The sequence below is a fragment of the Anolis carolinensis genome, unplaced genomic scaffold, assembly GCF_035594765.1.
Source record: "Anolis carolinensis isolate JA03-04 unplaced genomic scaffold, rAnoCar3.1.pri scaffold_10, whole genome shotgun sequence".
In the NCBI taxonomy this organism is placed as follows: Eukaryota; Metazoa; Chordata; class Lepidosauria; order Squamata; family Dactyloidae; genus Anolis; species Anolis carolinensis.
In genome coordinates this window covers 10,202,262-10,218,230 of record NW_026943821.1, presented here as the reverse complement: position 1 = coordinate 10,218,230, position 15,969 = coordinate 10,202,262, and the positions used below count along the sequence as shown (strand labels likewise).

Here is a 15,969-nt window from a genome sequence, read left to right as displayed (position 1 = left end):
ATTGTGGGCAAGCATACATCTGCGGAGTTGTTTGTTCTGCTCCATAGTCACACAAGGTGGAGGATTCCTCCAGGTAGTGCCACCTTGCCAGGTTGTCTTTTGATCTGCCTACTCCGCTTCTGAGTCTGTTCAGGGACTTCCAAGTTGCCCATTCTTGGTTTGCCCCTGGGGAAAGACCCTCATGGGGGGCCATCCAGTTGGGATTGCCTGGTTTAGCTGCCCAGAGGGAACCCTTGCTGTTGCTGGAGGAACATCAAGAGGAGTGGTGGTTCTCATGAAGCCCTTCCTTGATTTGAGTCTGGTGGGAGGAGGCTGATAGTCATGCAATGGGTGGTTTTCACAATGTTGGACCTCATTTCTCTCACCGTAAGCAGCAACTTCCCGTCATACGTCAGGAGGGGCAATGCCAGCTAGCTTATAGAGTTTATCAACAGGTGTAGGTTTAAGGCATCCTGTCATTATTCTCCTGCTGAGATCTCTGGAGGCTCCTGGTAGACCTCAGTAGATGATGTAAGCACATTCAGAACTACTGCACTACACTGAGGTGTGCTGGCTACCAGTAATATGTGAATTTCACAAGCTTTTGTGGATTAGAGCACCATCCCCTAACACCTCACATGGTTGGCACTTTGCTTAAATCTTGGGGCGCTTCTTTTTTCCAAAATAAATAAATATTTTTTTTTCCAGTGTCCCATCACAATGCTTGTAAAGTAACGGTATAATTGCTGTACAAGTTTGGAGAAGTAACTTGTGATGTTAGTTGTTGATCACTGACCTATTACTCCCTGTGATTTTCTGGAGAGTGATAATAGAATGCCACAAACTTGAAAAATTCTGCTGAAATCTCGAAACTACAATTTGTTATATCGATAAAGTAACATCAATTATATTTATTCATTACCTTTGAAATATGAATTATGCCCTCTTTGCTCTTAAATAATTACATTTCAAGTAATTACTTAAGGGCAATGAGTGCATAATTTTAAATGGATGTTTAAATGGCTGTTTTTAATTAATGTTTTAATTTGTTTTAATTGTAATTATTTTAAATATTATGTTTCTTGGCATCTAATGGTTGCTGATTGTGAGGCCGCCCTGAGTCCCCCCCCCCTGGTGAGAAGGACGGGATATAAATGTCTGAAATAAATAAATAAATAAATAAATAAATGGTTTCTTTGTTTTGGTTTTTGTAGCCAATGGTTATGTGTGCTTGAGGAATTTGAAATATTTGTACTTAAACATGTTAAACTGCCCAAGGCTTGGGCATCATCCTATTTAAAATGTACATTGCTGCTCCTGTAAACTTCCAGCAGAAATAATCCACTTCTTATTTGATGGATTTAGGAATCTGAGGAATGTAAAACATTTTGGGGATAAGAAATCAGAATGCTGGGATCACACAAGTCACATTTTCCCACCATCTTTTCTCTACAATGGGCTTAATGAAGCCTGTGTAGAAGGTAATTCCTCATTTGGAGAGCTTTGAATATAGTCCCTGCCCTCTCTAGTTACTATGGACTTTGGCACCCATTGACTGAGGAGAATGCGGTGATGGGGTTTATAGTCCAACCCATCAAGAGTCTTTGGTTTACTCCAGAAACTTGGGAAACAAGTCAACTGGACAGGTCCTGTCCTTTGTTAATTCAAGTCCAGCCAGCCAACAGTCACATCTTCATAGTTGAGTCTGAAAAATGCTTAGCTTTCTCTTCACATTTTGCGTGACTTTAGCATTGTGTTATTGGATTTTACAAATTACGAATGGAGTTCAAAGTCCAAAAGAGATTGTGCTCAGTCAACCCTACAGATAGGAGCCTCCGATGGCCTAGGGCAGGGGTCCCCAAACTAAGGCCCGGGGGCCGGATGCGGCCCTCCAAGGCCATTTACCTGGCCCCCGCCCTCAGTTGTAGACTTAGGCTTGCCCAAAGTCTGAAATGACTTGAAGGCACAATACCAACAATCCTACTTGATTATCTCATTGGCCAGAAGCAGCAGGCCCACACTTCCCACTGCAATCCTGATAAGTTTACAGTATGTTGGTTAAAATTATTTTTATTTTTAAATATTGTATTGTTCTTTCCTTTACCAATATTGTAAATGAAATATTGTAAATGAATGATATGGTAATAGTGTAATATATTGTGTATACATATAATCTTGCTAATAATATTATAATGTAATACAATATAATATTTATTTATTTATTTATTTATTACAGTGTTTCTGCCCCACCCTTCTCACCCAATAAGGAACCCAAGGTGGCTAATAATAATAATACAATATAATAATATTAATTATATATTATATATTAAATGTAATATTGCTAATAATATTATGGTATAATGGTATAGTACAATATAGTAATATATAATGCTAATATTGTGCTATGCTAATATAATATATTGTATGTACATACAACTTGCAAGCCACTCTGAGTCCCCCTCGGGATGAGAGAGGGTGGGGTATAAATGTAGTAAATAAATAAATAAGTAATTGTTGCTGGGTTGTGTTTTTTTTTTTGCACTACAAATAAGACATGTGCGGTGAGCATAGGAATCTGTTTGTCTTTTTTTTTCAAATGATAATTTGGCCCCTCAACAATCTGAGGGGCCATGAATCGGCCCTCCACTTAAAAAGTTTGAGGACCCCTGGCCTAGGGGATAAAAGCCTCGTGACTTGAAGGTTGAGTTGCTGACTTGAAGGCTGCCAGGTTCGAATCCCACCCTCTTTCAGCTCCAGCTCCATGCGGGGACATGAGAGAAGCCTCCCACAAGGATGGTAAAACATCAAAACATCCGGGCGTCCCCTGGGCAACGTCCTTGCAGACAGCCAATTCTCTCACTCAGAAGCAACTCTGGTTGCTCCTGACATGAAAAAAGCAAAAACAAAACCCCTACAGATGGGAGAGAGGAGTGAGAGTCAAAACCTGTGCTTCCCAGGAGGATCATGGCTAAGCAGACGTCTGAAGGCCCTCTCTGATGTTGCTTGGCCTATGTGGCACGGTTCTCAGCTGGGAAAATTTGGAGAGTATGGTTATCTCATCTTGGTTTCACTGGCAAACAGGGTAAACACCCACCCTAGGACACTGTGACTTTGTTTGCAATTCTGTAATCCTGACCCTGAACTGATATGTCCTTTGCAGAATCAAATCTGTGGACTCAGTGATTACTACCTGTCAGCAGCTTCCCAACTTTAAAGCCTGAGCAGAGCCCTTTCAAGCCCTGTCAAGAGAGCCTTGGGACTGAACCAAAGTCTTTTGCTTTTAGGACTTGCATCCTACCATCGAATCTGGATCTTTCCCAGGAAGGGCTTTAAGTAGATCAGTGGTTCCCAACCTTTGGGCCTCCAGGTGTTTTGGACTTCAGTTCCCACAGTTCCTAACTGCTGGTAAGCTGGCTGGGATTTCTGGGAGTTGAAATTCAAAACACCTGGAGGTCCAAAGGTTGGGAACCACTGAAGTAGATGGAGAAGGATTGTGTAGTCGAGAGACAGACAGGCGAACAGTTGGGCATAGAGAAAGAGATATGTGCAAACTTTTCTCTGTTAAAAGACTTCAAAGAGAATTACTACAAAATAGTTGGGATGACAGAAACATTGACTGGGTAGTAGCCACAGTCCCCAAGAACGAAAACAACAGCTACTCTTCCAAATTGGAGGGCCCCTCAATCTGTTTCCACTGGTTCACTTTACTGTGATTTGATATCGGTGAGAAAACCAGTTCTGTTATATATGTGCTTAAGAACCATGGGAAGTTCTTAGAATGTGGTTTTATATAGTGGCACATTTTGAAATCACCTTTGTGAGCAGTTTGGATGAAGCAAGGCATACAAAAGATCTGAGCATACTGATGGATGTAAAATTTGATGAATTGTTGGTGAGGCAAACTTAGAAAACGGGGTCAGTGGAATGGAGCATTCCAACTAAGATCCTGAACTGGAAACATTCTGTTCTCTGATGCTTGTGACAGCAACCAAAACCAAGAGCAGACCTATCAGCATCGGCGTGGGACCATCTTGACTTGGTATTTCATGGGTAACCTGCTGAGGCCACTCACAGTTGGTTCAAGGCTGATCTCACTATGAGGAACTGGTGAGATGAGGGTGAAGGACTGCAGGATAGTGGTGAAAAAGAGGAAGAGCTCCATGCGGGCCAGTCCCTCACCCAGGCAGGCCCGCTTTCCTGCCAAGAGAAGGCAAAAATAGTAAAACCAGATGGAAATGGGTGGAGGAGTAGACTGACAAACAGAGTCCTTGGCATCACTCAGAAAGTCTTACCTTCTTACTAAGGCCTTGTACGATCTGGTGTAGCAATCTCTGCAACTTCCCTCACAGAAGTGAACAACATTGAAATCTTATCTGTGGAACTTGATAGTTGCATCATATCATCACTCTATAAACCACCTGGGGCTGATTTCTATTTTACGCCCCCAACCAATTGCCACAGTCATGAAGCCCACTTTGTTGTGGGAGATTTCAACAGCCATAGCTGTGTCTGGGGCTATGACGAAGATGATAGAAATGGCGAAGCAGTTCTAACGTGGGCCGACAACAGTAGAATGAGCCTCCTCCATGACAGTAAATTACCACCATCTTTCAATAGCGGCCGATGGAAGCGTGGTTATAACCCTGATCTGATTTTTGTAAAGGAAAGCATAAGCCACCAAAAGGGTATTAAACCCAATACCTAACACACAACACAGACCAATATGCTGCGTAGCATATGCAGCTGTAAGACCAAAAAGTGTCCCATTCCATATAACTTCAATAAAGCTAACTGGACAAAGTTTACAGAGACCTTGGAAGCTGCTATTTCTGATATAAACCTTCTATAGAAAATTATGACCTGTTTGTAGAAGCTGTGAAAAGATTCTCAAGGCTCTCAATCCCTAGAGGCTGTCGCACAAGCTACCTACCAGGCCTAAACAAAGAATCGCTAAATCAGCTACAGGAATATCTCAGACTATTTCAAGAGAATCCATACAGTGATGGGACTATAGCAGCAGGCCAAAAACTATCTACAGCCTTAGCTAATGCTAAGAAAGACCGTTGGATAGAGCTACTTGAGAACCTTGACATGTCCAAGAGTAGCCGAAAAGCCTGGCAACTGCTGAGACGCCTGGATAGTGATCCTGTGGTCAACCATGGACACGCAAACGTGACACCAGACCAGATAGCTCACCAGGTAATTCAGAATGGGAAAACCAACCACAGTAGAATAAAGATGAAAATCAACAGGGTGCCAGAACTTGAAACCCACCAGTTGTCTTCTCCTCTAAACCTGAAAGAACTCAGAGAAGTCATCAAGCGATGTAAGCCTGGTAAAGCACCTGGCCTAGATGACTTAATGATGGAGCAAATCAAACACTTGGGCCCCAAAGCTGAAAACTGGCTTTTGAAATTCTACAATCAATGCTTGGCACACAAACAGATTCCCAGAGCATGGAGGAAAACTAAGATCATTGCCATTTTAAAACCTGGTAAAGATGCCTCCAATGCCAGGAACTATCGACCAATCTCCCTCTTATGTCATCTATATAAAGTCTATGAGAGGGTGCTATTAAATCGACTAGGACCTGTTATCGAACCCAAGCTTATTCCACAACAAGCAGGTTTCAGACCAGGGAAAAACTGTACAGGTCAAATTCTTCATCTGACTGAACATATCGAGGAAGGCTATGAGAAAGGCTGCATTACGGGAACAGTCTTTGTGGACCTTACGGCAGCCTATGACACGGTGCAACATAGAAAAATGCTGCATAAAGTCTACCATATCACCCGGGACTTTGACTTTACAAAAACTGTCCAAACCCTCCTAGAAAACCGCAGCTTCTATGTGGAGTTTCAGGGCCAGAAAAGCAGATGGAGGAGGCAAAAGAATGGTTTACCCCAGCAGTGGCTTGAACAGAGCTGAGGGAAGTTACATCTTTGACTGAAATACATAGGATCCCCAGACAGATAGGCCAGCAAAACTAAGCAAAGAGAAGGGGAGGGGTCCAAAATCCAGAATCATCCTGGTCATTTATGCCGGCATAAGTAGGGATCACATCAATATTTGTCAGATGTTGCGAAAGAAAGTATTCCTTGCGTATCAGCTTCCCTTAGCTGCACAATGACAATTGGATAGAGGACACACCCAACTTCTTCCAATCCAAATGATGGATTGTGGGCATTCCCATAACAGCTTTTACATTCCAGATATAAGAACAATAGACCCATTTTCACAGGGATTAGGATCCCCATGAAAGTGGAAAATCAGTGAATTAAAAAAACAACAACAAAACAAACAAGAACACATCTCTAGGATTCTGGATGTTGACTACAGAATTGTATTGGAGGACCTATAAATGCTTAAAAAACTAATTTTCCCTAGGAATGCCTAAATCCTCCACACTTTTATAGTCAACTTCTGACTTTCTGATCTTATCTATTTTCTTCCAGCCAGGTTGGAAGATGACAGATCTAAGTGGCCAAGAAAAGAGGGCCATGTTGCTGTAGTCCTGAGCTTTTTAAGAGGAATTGCAGAAGTCACCTAGTGAGGTCCTTCACAGCACACAGAAAAAGCTTTAGATTCTTGTAAAACCAGCTCATCCAGCAACTGTTGGAAACCACAGTTATGATGACCGTTTAACAGGATAGCAACTTTGCCTTGCTTCACCATGTACTCCCAAACTTACCTACTGAGAAAGGCATAAAAGCTTCTAATTTCTTAAAGCAACCATGGCTGTCCAGGAATCTCCCAGGGTCAAATTCTTCTGGGTTGGCGTGATGCTGTTGGTCATAATGTACAGTGTTGAGCAGGGCATAGACATAGGTCCCCTGGAAGAGGAGGAGAGGGAAGGGAGAAAAGAAGTGACCAATCGTTGGAGATGAGCACAACCAGAAAAAGCATGTGGCAATGCTTCTGAGCTTTTGTGGAGGTTGCACGGGTATCAAAGGAGCCACTGCCCCTCTTTTGTCCCTTCTCCAGCTCTGATAAAACCTGCTTCACAATTTTTGGCTTACCTTGGGGATGACATATCCCCTGAACTGGGTGTCTTGAGTAACTGCATGGGGCAGACTCATGGGTAGCACATCGCCGAACCTCTGGATCTCATGCAGCACAGCCTCAGTGTATGGCATTTTATTCCTGTCCTGAGCATTTGGGTTCCGATCTTGCCCAATTACTCGGTCAATTTCCTCATGGACTTTTTCTGCAGGTAGGAATGACAACCATTAAGCATCTTCCCAAAGCCAATAGAGAATATGGTTTCAGTTTTCTCCAGATGCCCCTTTGCTTGAATTTAATGGACTGTGTAAGGTACAGTCAAGCCTGGACAACTTATTTTATGTGTGGAAATGAGGATGCTGCATCTCTTGAGCCTCTTCACTTTTGGGATCCACCAAGCAGAAAATAACAGCCAGATGAGCAAAGATCTGAAGGGCTGAAGAACAGGTAGCACACATTTGTTCTCAGACAATTGCATCGAGTTCTCAGATCTCAAAGCCTGGTCCTGAATCTCCAGCTAGATCTCTCCTCTCCAGTCCTCAAGGTGAAAGGGAGGAATTTTAGGGTGAAAGTATAATCTTGAAAGATGTGTGTGTATAAGAGTATAAGGTAAAAGTTTTCCCCTGACATTAAGCCTAGTCATGTCCGACTCTGGGGGTTGGTGCTCATCTCCATTTCTAAGCCGAAGAGTCAGTGTTGTTCGTAGACACCTCCAAGGTCATATGGCGTGACATGGAGCGCTGTTACCTTTCTGTTGGAGCGGTACCTATTGTCCTATTCACATTTGCATGTTTTCGAACTGCTAGGTTGGCAGAAGCTGGGGCTAATAGCGGGATCTCACTCCGTTCCCTGGATTTGAACCTCCGACCTTTCGGTTGGCAAGTTCAACAGCTCAGTGGTTTAACCCGCTGCGCTATCGAGGGCTTATCCCCCCCCCCCCCACACACACACACTATTTGTTAGACTTTCTTGTGGCATCCTATCAAGCAGATACCAATACGTAAGCCAAACTGACACATATTTATGTTTATGATAATGGCACTGTAGCCATAAGTGCAAACGCCCCTGATAATTTATCTTAGCAGCCAGCTACCACATTGAGTGATGGAGATCTCTTCTGCTGGCAATTGCAGCACAGTAGGATGGTGTTTCTAGCCTGCTTCTACTAGCAATTTGTGATACAACTATCAGAAGAAAATGTTTATATGACGGATTGGTGATGGCGGGGGGCTGGAAAGGTTAATCCTGCTGTGTCTGGCCACCAACAGAACAGACCTCCATTGCTTGGTATTGCTGTGGATTATTAAGGCAGGTTTTGGGAATCAAGTAAGGAGGGGTAAATTCATCCAACTGAGGTTGCTATTGATCCTCCTTCTCCCCATACCTTGTATCTGTGGATGCTTCAACAGCAGGAGGAAACCATATCTCAGGGTGGTACTGATTGTCTCTGTCCCAGCAAAGAATAAATTGAAGGTATTCATAACCAAATTCTCCATGGTAAATTCAGTATTTGGGTCATGTTTTTCCTATGAAGAATCAAGACAAAAGTGAAAGAGGAAGAGTTTGCATGTTGCTTGTAGTTGATGACAGAAAGAAAAATCCTGAGTAGTCATTCTGTGACGCCGGATTATTATCAACGGCATAACTGGAGCAAGTGTAAGTGAGGAATGGCTTAGATCAGTGGTTTCCAAACTTATTTGGCCTGCCGCCCCCTTTCCAGAAAAAATATGACTCAGCGCCCCCTGGAAAGGGGGGTGTGGCTTAGAGGGGTGGGTGTGGCTTCTGCTCAAGAGGGCGGGGCTGAGCCTCTCTCCTAGTCGAAGATGCAGGGCTGGGAGGGGGAGGGGGAGGGGGAGGGGGAGGTGGGCGGGGCTAGAAATAGGCGACCAGGATTGGGATGGGTGGAGTTATGAGCTCTGAGGCAGGGCTGAGCTTCTATCCCTGTAGTGTGGCACCTGCCAGGACACAGGAGGCGGGGCTAGAGGAGGGGGCGGGGCCTCTTCCCAAGTGCCTGACAGGGCTGAACCTCTATCCCTCCCCTGTGTTATAACAAGCGCCTCAGGGGAGGTATACAGAGGCTCAGCCCTGTCTCGCGCTCTTGGGAAGAGGCCCGCCCCCACCCCTAGCCCTGGCCTTTAGTCCTAAAAGGCCTCTCAGGAGAGGTATAGAGGCTCAGCCCTGTCTCGGGCTCTTGGAAGGAGGCCCTGCCCCCTTCCCTAGCTCCGCCTTCTGTTTCCCAACAAGCGCCTCAGGAGAGGTATAGATTCTCAGCCCTGTCTTGGGCTCTTGGGAAGAAGTCACGCCCACTCCTCTAGCTCCACACCCTGTGTCCTAACAGGTGCTCAGCCCTGTCTCTGGCACTTGGAAAGAGGCCCCGCCCCTTCTCTGCTCTCGCCCCCATGTCCTAATAGGTGCCATCACCGCCCCCCTGGATTGCTCCAGTGCCCACCAGGGGGCGGTAGCGCCCACTTTGGGAATCACTGGCTTAGATGGACAGACAATAAAACTGCCAATTAGCAAGAATCCTATCAATGCAAAATTTTAATCTTCTGACAGAAGGATAGCAAGGAGGCAGTTTTGGGTGACTGGCAATAGGAGGTAGTTGTGCTATGTAAAGAGGTATACAATACCTCCTTGTGCAAGTTTTTCCTTGTTTTTCACACAGCAGAGCCCCCCTCCAACCCCCATGACTAAAATGGCCACTGGAACATCCCATGGAAAAGCTTCTGAAACATCTGGAAAGCAGCCAGATGTTCTCCCCTTCATTGTCATTACTTCCAATGATGTGAGAAAACTGGTTTTCTCCATATAAAACAGTCTGTCCACCATTACCTGCTCCATCTTTGCTAAGAAGCAGTCAATGAAATTCTGGGGGGCTGAGGGATCTAGCGAGACTTGCTGCATCTTGATCCTCTCCATAATGAAGCCAATAATCTCCTGGGAGCACTTGCTTCCTGTGTGGTGAGGTCCGGGCAGCTTCTCCAAGAACTCTGGGAACATGTTGTACAGCTGTATTTTTTTGCGGGTATGGGAATAGGAGGGAAGAGAAATGCAGTTCTGTGAGCACACTGGCCTTTCTTGGCTAGGTGTATCGTCAAAGTCTCCAAATGGCCAGGAAACTGTATCTTTTGTCCTCAAAAGTAGTGTACTTTGCATGCATTCCAGGGCTGCTTTGCTACAATCAATGAAGTCATGACGGTCTCTTACAAACTTGGGCCAGAATTCAGTCAGAGACTTATGTCATTGTAAGTGGACCTACATTCACAGGAAATAAATATGAGCAGTATCTAATATTCAGGTGGACTGTTGTAATATTATGATTTGGGGAGCTAGCAAAATGATTAATGTGCATTAGGATTGATGCAAAACAGGACAAGATGCAATTCAGGACCAATGCTCTTCAGGACACTTGCTAGCAAGTGTCAATATGTATTAGTAGAGCATATAATGCCTTGGGATACTCTTGCAATTCATTCATATAGACCAAAAATTCAGGGTTCTAACAGCACAAGGCCCTCCAATTCAATTTCAGAGGCAACTGGATTTGGTGCAAAACAGAGGAACAACTTTGGAAAGAGTCTGATAGTGCTGAACTGGATCTGTCACACCTTCACTATTTTAGATTTCAATTGCCGGAAGTACTATCCAGCCTGGCTAACAGTCAAGGATCCTTGGGAGTTAAAATTCCAAACATCTGGAAAACCAGTGGTTGAGGTCAATGCATATTTCAATATAAGGCTGTGCAATGAAGCTAGATTCAAGGACAGAGAGAATGTTTCTCTCACCATGGCTTGTGAGGAGTTGGCGACCCGGAACCGTTTTGTTATTAGCTTGTTCAACCGGATGAATTTTTTGTCATGATACTCAAACCGATTTCCAAAGACAATGGAGCAGATGACATTGGAGACGGCATGGCTGAGGATGGAGATGGGGTCAAAGGGCATCCCTAAGAAGCAAGAAGATAAGAGGAAAGGCTTGTCAACTTTCATGGGTCATTCCTAGGGGTCCCCAAAGACATCTGGAAAAGAATACTGGAGGAGAAGGGAAGTTTGTACCCAAACAAACCATGCATTTTGTGGAATTCTTGCACCAAGCACTGGGCCTCCTCCTGGATTCGTTCCTCAATGGATCGCTTCCCCATCCCAAAGTTCCTCAAGGTGCTAAGAGAGAACCGACGGAGCTTCCTCCATCGCTCCCCATTAGAAAACACAACCCCTGGAAAAGAGAACATGAAATGATTATTTGGAAAAGGGGACTTCAAGAAAAGGGAGGGATAGATCAATTATGAACATTGTTGAGCATAGATTCAATGAATTGGGAACAAACCCCACTTGATGCATCATGTGTGTGTGCCTTTAAGTCACCTGTTGATCTATGGCAACTCCATGAATTTCATAGTGGTTTCTTAATCAAGTAACACTCAAGTGGTAATTTTGTCAATGTTTTATCTTGGAAACTAATTAAAACCAGTCCTGGTTAGTACTTGGGTGAAAGCCCACCAGTGAATACTAAGTGATCTAGAGGACATTTCAGGCTAAGCTGGCACCTTTCAATCTTAGGACAGCCCCCTCCCCACAACACAGACACACTATATCTCAGTTTCTCACCATGTTTGTTGAAATCCTTGGAGAAGGCTGGCACCTGCCCACGTCCACTGAACTCCTCCGCCTGGTCCACTAAGGCCTCCTTCACTGCTTTGTAGCCACACAAGATGACAATTGGATGCATTCCCAGGTATATGGTAAATACTGGACCATACACTTCACTCATCTGCCAAGAAAAACTCATAAAGTCCTCCCTAAGTTAAGAATGGGGAACAGGGATGTTGAGCCCCTTCCCCACTTTTATGCTTCCTTCATGTTAAAGATGAAGCCTAATCATTCATTGTATTTTCTTTGAAGGGTGAATGTGTCTACACTGAGCCCCTCAGTTTAGAGGCAGACTCATGTTTCCCAACTGTCTTAGTATGGCAGGGACAGTTTTCTGTCCTCCTACTTTCCCCATCATTTTACAATGTTCTAATTTCTCTATCCTTTGATTTCCCCTATTTTTCCTAAGTTTTCCTCGGTTTCTTGCAAACTGAGTTGGAAGCACCAAAATAGTTTTCACTCAGTTGATTCAGAAGATAAGAGGAGTGGTGATGAAATCTTGCCCTTCCCAATAGGCTCAGGAAAAAGTAAACCATGGTCGATTTTCCTAGCTTGTTTGTTCTTCCTTCTTTGCTATCACATCCATACTTTGATGTTGCTTGCTAAAATGTGACCTAATTTTCATCTGTATGATGTTCGAGGGCATGCCGTCTACCTCTGAAGGTCAGTTGATGGGGAACAACAAGAGAGAAAGTCAGGTGCATTTGCTTGATTTACTGGACTAAATATTGGAAAATTATTTTCAAAGTTGGAAAAGTTATTTGGAAATGAGTTTTCATTTAAGCCAAAGATCCTACCGAACACAAGAAGTATGTATACTTTCAGAATGGTGGGAGAAGCCATCCCAATGATGGGATGACTTCGAGTGATGAGAGATGCCATGATGTTCTTTTAACTACTCTAGGCCATTCTGGTTGTTGTTCCAAGTCACAAAGCTGTGTTACAAAATTACTGCATGTCAATGACAACACAAGCATGTTAAAAAGTACAGCCAAATTATGCTAACATAATGCTCCATTAGAACCAGAAGGGTGTAGTGGTATGACTGCTGACCTGGAACTCCAGAAAACTAGGATTCAAATTCCTACTCCTGTCATGAAAACAGACTGGCCAACCAAGTAAGTTTTTCCAAACTTTATTAGGGTTCCCTTTTTCTGTCTTGTTACTGATGAGAGCCTGGTCCTGTTCAAACACACGTCCTAACACTGGGCGAGTGAATGAAGGGTATGACTGGTGGGTGAGACTTCAATTGTCCTCAAATCTGCCCCCTGAATAATCTGCCGAGTAAAGCCCCTGAGTTGGAATTTGTTTTCATTGTATACTAGTCACCATCGTGTAATAGTTGCCAAAGAAATTCTGCCAAAGAGGGGAAAGTGTGACTATTATGTGGTGAAATATGATATCTTTCTGAGATGGATTTATGTGGGTCTGGGGACAGCACATACATGTTTCATTTAGGTCCACATGTAAAGATGGTCTTATCCATTCCATTGCTGGCCTATTGCCTTATGATCTTCATCAGCCACAGAGCTCTCTATGTTTGACCATCTGCAGAGATCATCATGGGGTGCTTATGGGATCAGCAAAAAAAAGGGTAGAGTGATGCCCTCCTTCTGGCCGATCATGTGGGCACTCTCTTTTGACATGACTACAATGATCAGGTTCTCAGATGGAGCTCCGTGGCTGGTTAAGTGTGGCAGTGGTGGCAACATGGGAGATAATGATCACCAAATGATGGGGTGATGAGGACAATCGATTAAGCCAAAATGGACCTGATCCAGCTGTCCAGGTGGCAACAATGCTGGAAGATATTCTGTGTGTTCCTGAAAACTCTGGAGTATCCCCCAGCTTTGCTTAGTGTGGAGCAAAGTTGAGATTAGAGCAAAAAAACCTCCCAACCTCTGAATACTTATTGTACACCATCACCATGAAGATTGTCAATATTAGATTTAGAACAAGGTCTTTCTCATATGTAATTTTATTTTATTGTTATATTACTAGGTTTGGTTTTCATGTAGTCCCTTCAGGGAGATGGGGTGGGATATAACAATAAAGTAGTAGTAGTAGTAGTAGTTGTTATTATTATTATTATTATTATTATTATTATTATTATTATTATTATATTGTATGACACAGCAAACAAGATAGATATGCTGGATTTCGTATCACAAAATCACAAGTCGAACACTTCCCAAGTGTCTAGGACTATATGATGTATTTTCGGATGATGCGCGCAGATCCCAGTCGGGTGGCCTTTTGCAGTTGGCAGATAGTGATTTTGTCAATGTCTATTGTTTCCAAATGCTGGCTGAGATCTTTTGGCATGGCACCCAATGTGCCCATCACCACCGGGACTACCTGTACTGGTTTCTGCCAGAGTCTTTGAAGTTCAATCTTGAGGTCCTGATAGCGGCTGAGTTATTATTATTATTATTATTATTATTATTATTATTATTATTATTATTATTTTATTGTATGACACAGCAAACAAGATAGACATGCTGGATTTCATATCACAAAATCACAAGTCGAACACTTCCTAAGTGTCTAGGACTGTGTGATGTTTATTATTATTATTATTATTATTATTATTATTATTATTATTATTATTATTATTATTTCTACTACTACTACTACTACTAAGACAAGTCTTAGGTCTACTTCCAAGTATTCCAAAGAAGAAAGATAAGTGAATTGAGACTCACCTTAACCAGGGACTTCATCATATCCTTTCGGTCCAGTTGGAAAAAATTTCCCAAGATGGGGAGTGGAGTGGGCCCAGGGGGCAGGTGCCCTTTGCCCCTTTGCCGCTTCCATGTCAGGGCAATAAGGAGACAGCAGACACAAAGGGGCAGCAGCAGAAACCCTGAAACCATCTCCATGTGGGCACAGTTCTCTGGATTCTTACGAAGGGCTCAAAAACTGTGCTGGATTTATAATAGATGGAGGGAGGGGTTTCACTCAATTCGGTGCTTATCGCTGCCCATTCCACCCATGACTTTCCAGTCCAACTATGATGAAGCCACCACATTTAGGAGGAATAAGTTAATTTCCTATCTTATTATGTGGCAAAACATAGCTATACAAAGTTCAATCACTTGAATAAATTTGATATTAACCAAACATTTAAGACACTGATAAGGAGGGTAGAGGAGATAGTCATTCCATGCAGGAAAAGAATGGAAAATGCAGCAAAATGTTGCAATGCATACCATTACATGAAGTTTCCTTTACTTTTTCATTGTCTATACTGGCCAATATATTCCAGGGATATTCCAGGATGACAAACTTACCTATGATAGCCAATAAACGCTCAAGAAATCTCAGGGACATGCTGATAAATTCGGATTTTACAACTCCTAGTATTACCAAGAAATCTAATCTCAGAGGTCACTCAAGCTGTATTACCTAGTATTACCAAGAAATCTAATCTCAGAGGTCACTCAAGCTGTGGACATTGCAACAGTTGCACAACAATCACTCAGAATCAAACAATTTTTACATCCCACCTTGAAATTTATCATACACTTACGAAGCTTCACCACATGCAACACTGACAAGGTAGTTTATGTAAGTCCCTGTGAACTTCTATAGGTAGGTATGAGTCATGACCACCAGAACCTTAAAAATCAGAATTCTTGAGCATCGGTCTCGCATCAAAAATAAAGCTTCAGACTCTACCCTTTCCTCGCATTTTATTGAGAAGTCTCATTCCTGTACCAGCTTTAGGTTTTGTGCTTTAGAAAAGATTATTATGAAACCTCATGGAGACACCAAAAGGCTTTTACTACAGAGAGAAGCCTTTTGGATATCTAAGTTACACACAGTGCATCCATATGGTTTAAATGATAGATTAGATCTTACCTGTTTTTTGTATTTAGTCAATGACTCTTAAAAGGGAGTAGCCTCTAGGAGTTAACTGCTTGCAAGTGGAAGTCAGCAGCACCACTGCCCACAATTCAAAGTTTGCAGCAGAGCCATTGACTCCCAAAGAGGAAGTAAATGTTTTCTCTTGTTTAATTGTTGTAAAAAGATTATTATTAATTGTTTATTGTTACTGGGTGCTGGTTTAGCATATCTATTATGTTGTCTCTTTAAATATAGCCTATAAATCTTCTGAAGATACTAGTTCAAGCAACCTGAAGAAGGGATACTTTTCCTGAAACAAGGATAAAAGCTCCGGGGACCCCTTGTTGTTTCCTGATTACGTTCCTGATCATCACAGACTTCTAAAGACTTTTTGAACTCACATGGGACTATGCTGGATTAATTTAAAGTTATGACTACGAAGCCACGGAGGAGCCTATTGATAGCGGAGACCCCTGCTTTTAAGCTCATC

The 15,969-nt window shown here is 42.9% G+C and overlaps 1 protein-coding gene across 1 annotated transcript; it reads right to left on the bottom strand.

The window, feature by feature from the left end:
- Nucleotides 1–3,749: 3,749 nt before the first annotated feature.
- LOC100551744 (cytochrome P450 2C44) lies at nt 3,750–14,635 on the bottom strand. Its single transcript, XM_003222894.4, has 9 exons — nt 14,336–14,635; nt 11,589–11,751; nt 11,047–11,196; nt 10,767–10,927; nt 9,814–9,990; nt 8,366–8,507; nt 6,999–7,186; nt 6,671–6,812; nt 3,750–4,176 (listed from the first exon to the last, which is right to left on the bottom strand). Exons 1-9 carry the CDS (start codon nt 14,510–14,512, stop codon nt 3,989–3,991), a joined length of 1,488 nt encoding a protein of 495 aa, XP_003222942.1. The 5' UTR covers nt 14,513–14,635; the 3' UTR covers nt 3,750–3,988.
- Nucleotides 14,636–15,969: the final 1,334 nt, after the last annotated feature.

What these genes read in the sequence shown, in the direction of transcription:
- LOC100551744 (XM_003222894.4), bottom strand. Translation starts at nt 14,512, where the DNA reads ATGGAGATGGTTTCAGGGTTTCTGCTGCTGCCCCTTTGTGTCTGCTGT. An exon ending in TGATGAAGTCCCTGGTTAAG is followed by an intron (nt 11,752 to 14,335) that starts GTGAGTCTCAAT and finishes TTTTCTTGGCAG; the next exon opens with ATGAGTGAAGTGTATGGTCC. An exon ending in CAAGGATTTCAACAAACATG is followed by an intron (nt 11,197 to 11,588) that starts GTGAGAAACTGA and finishes TCTCTTTTCCAG; the next exon opens with GGGTTGTGTTTTCTAATGGG.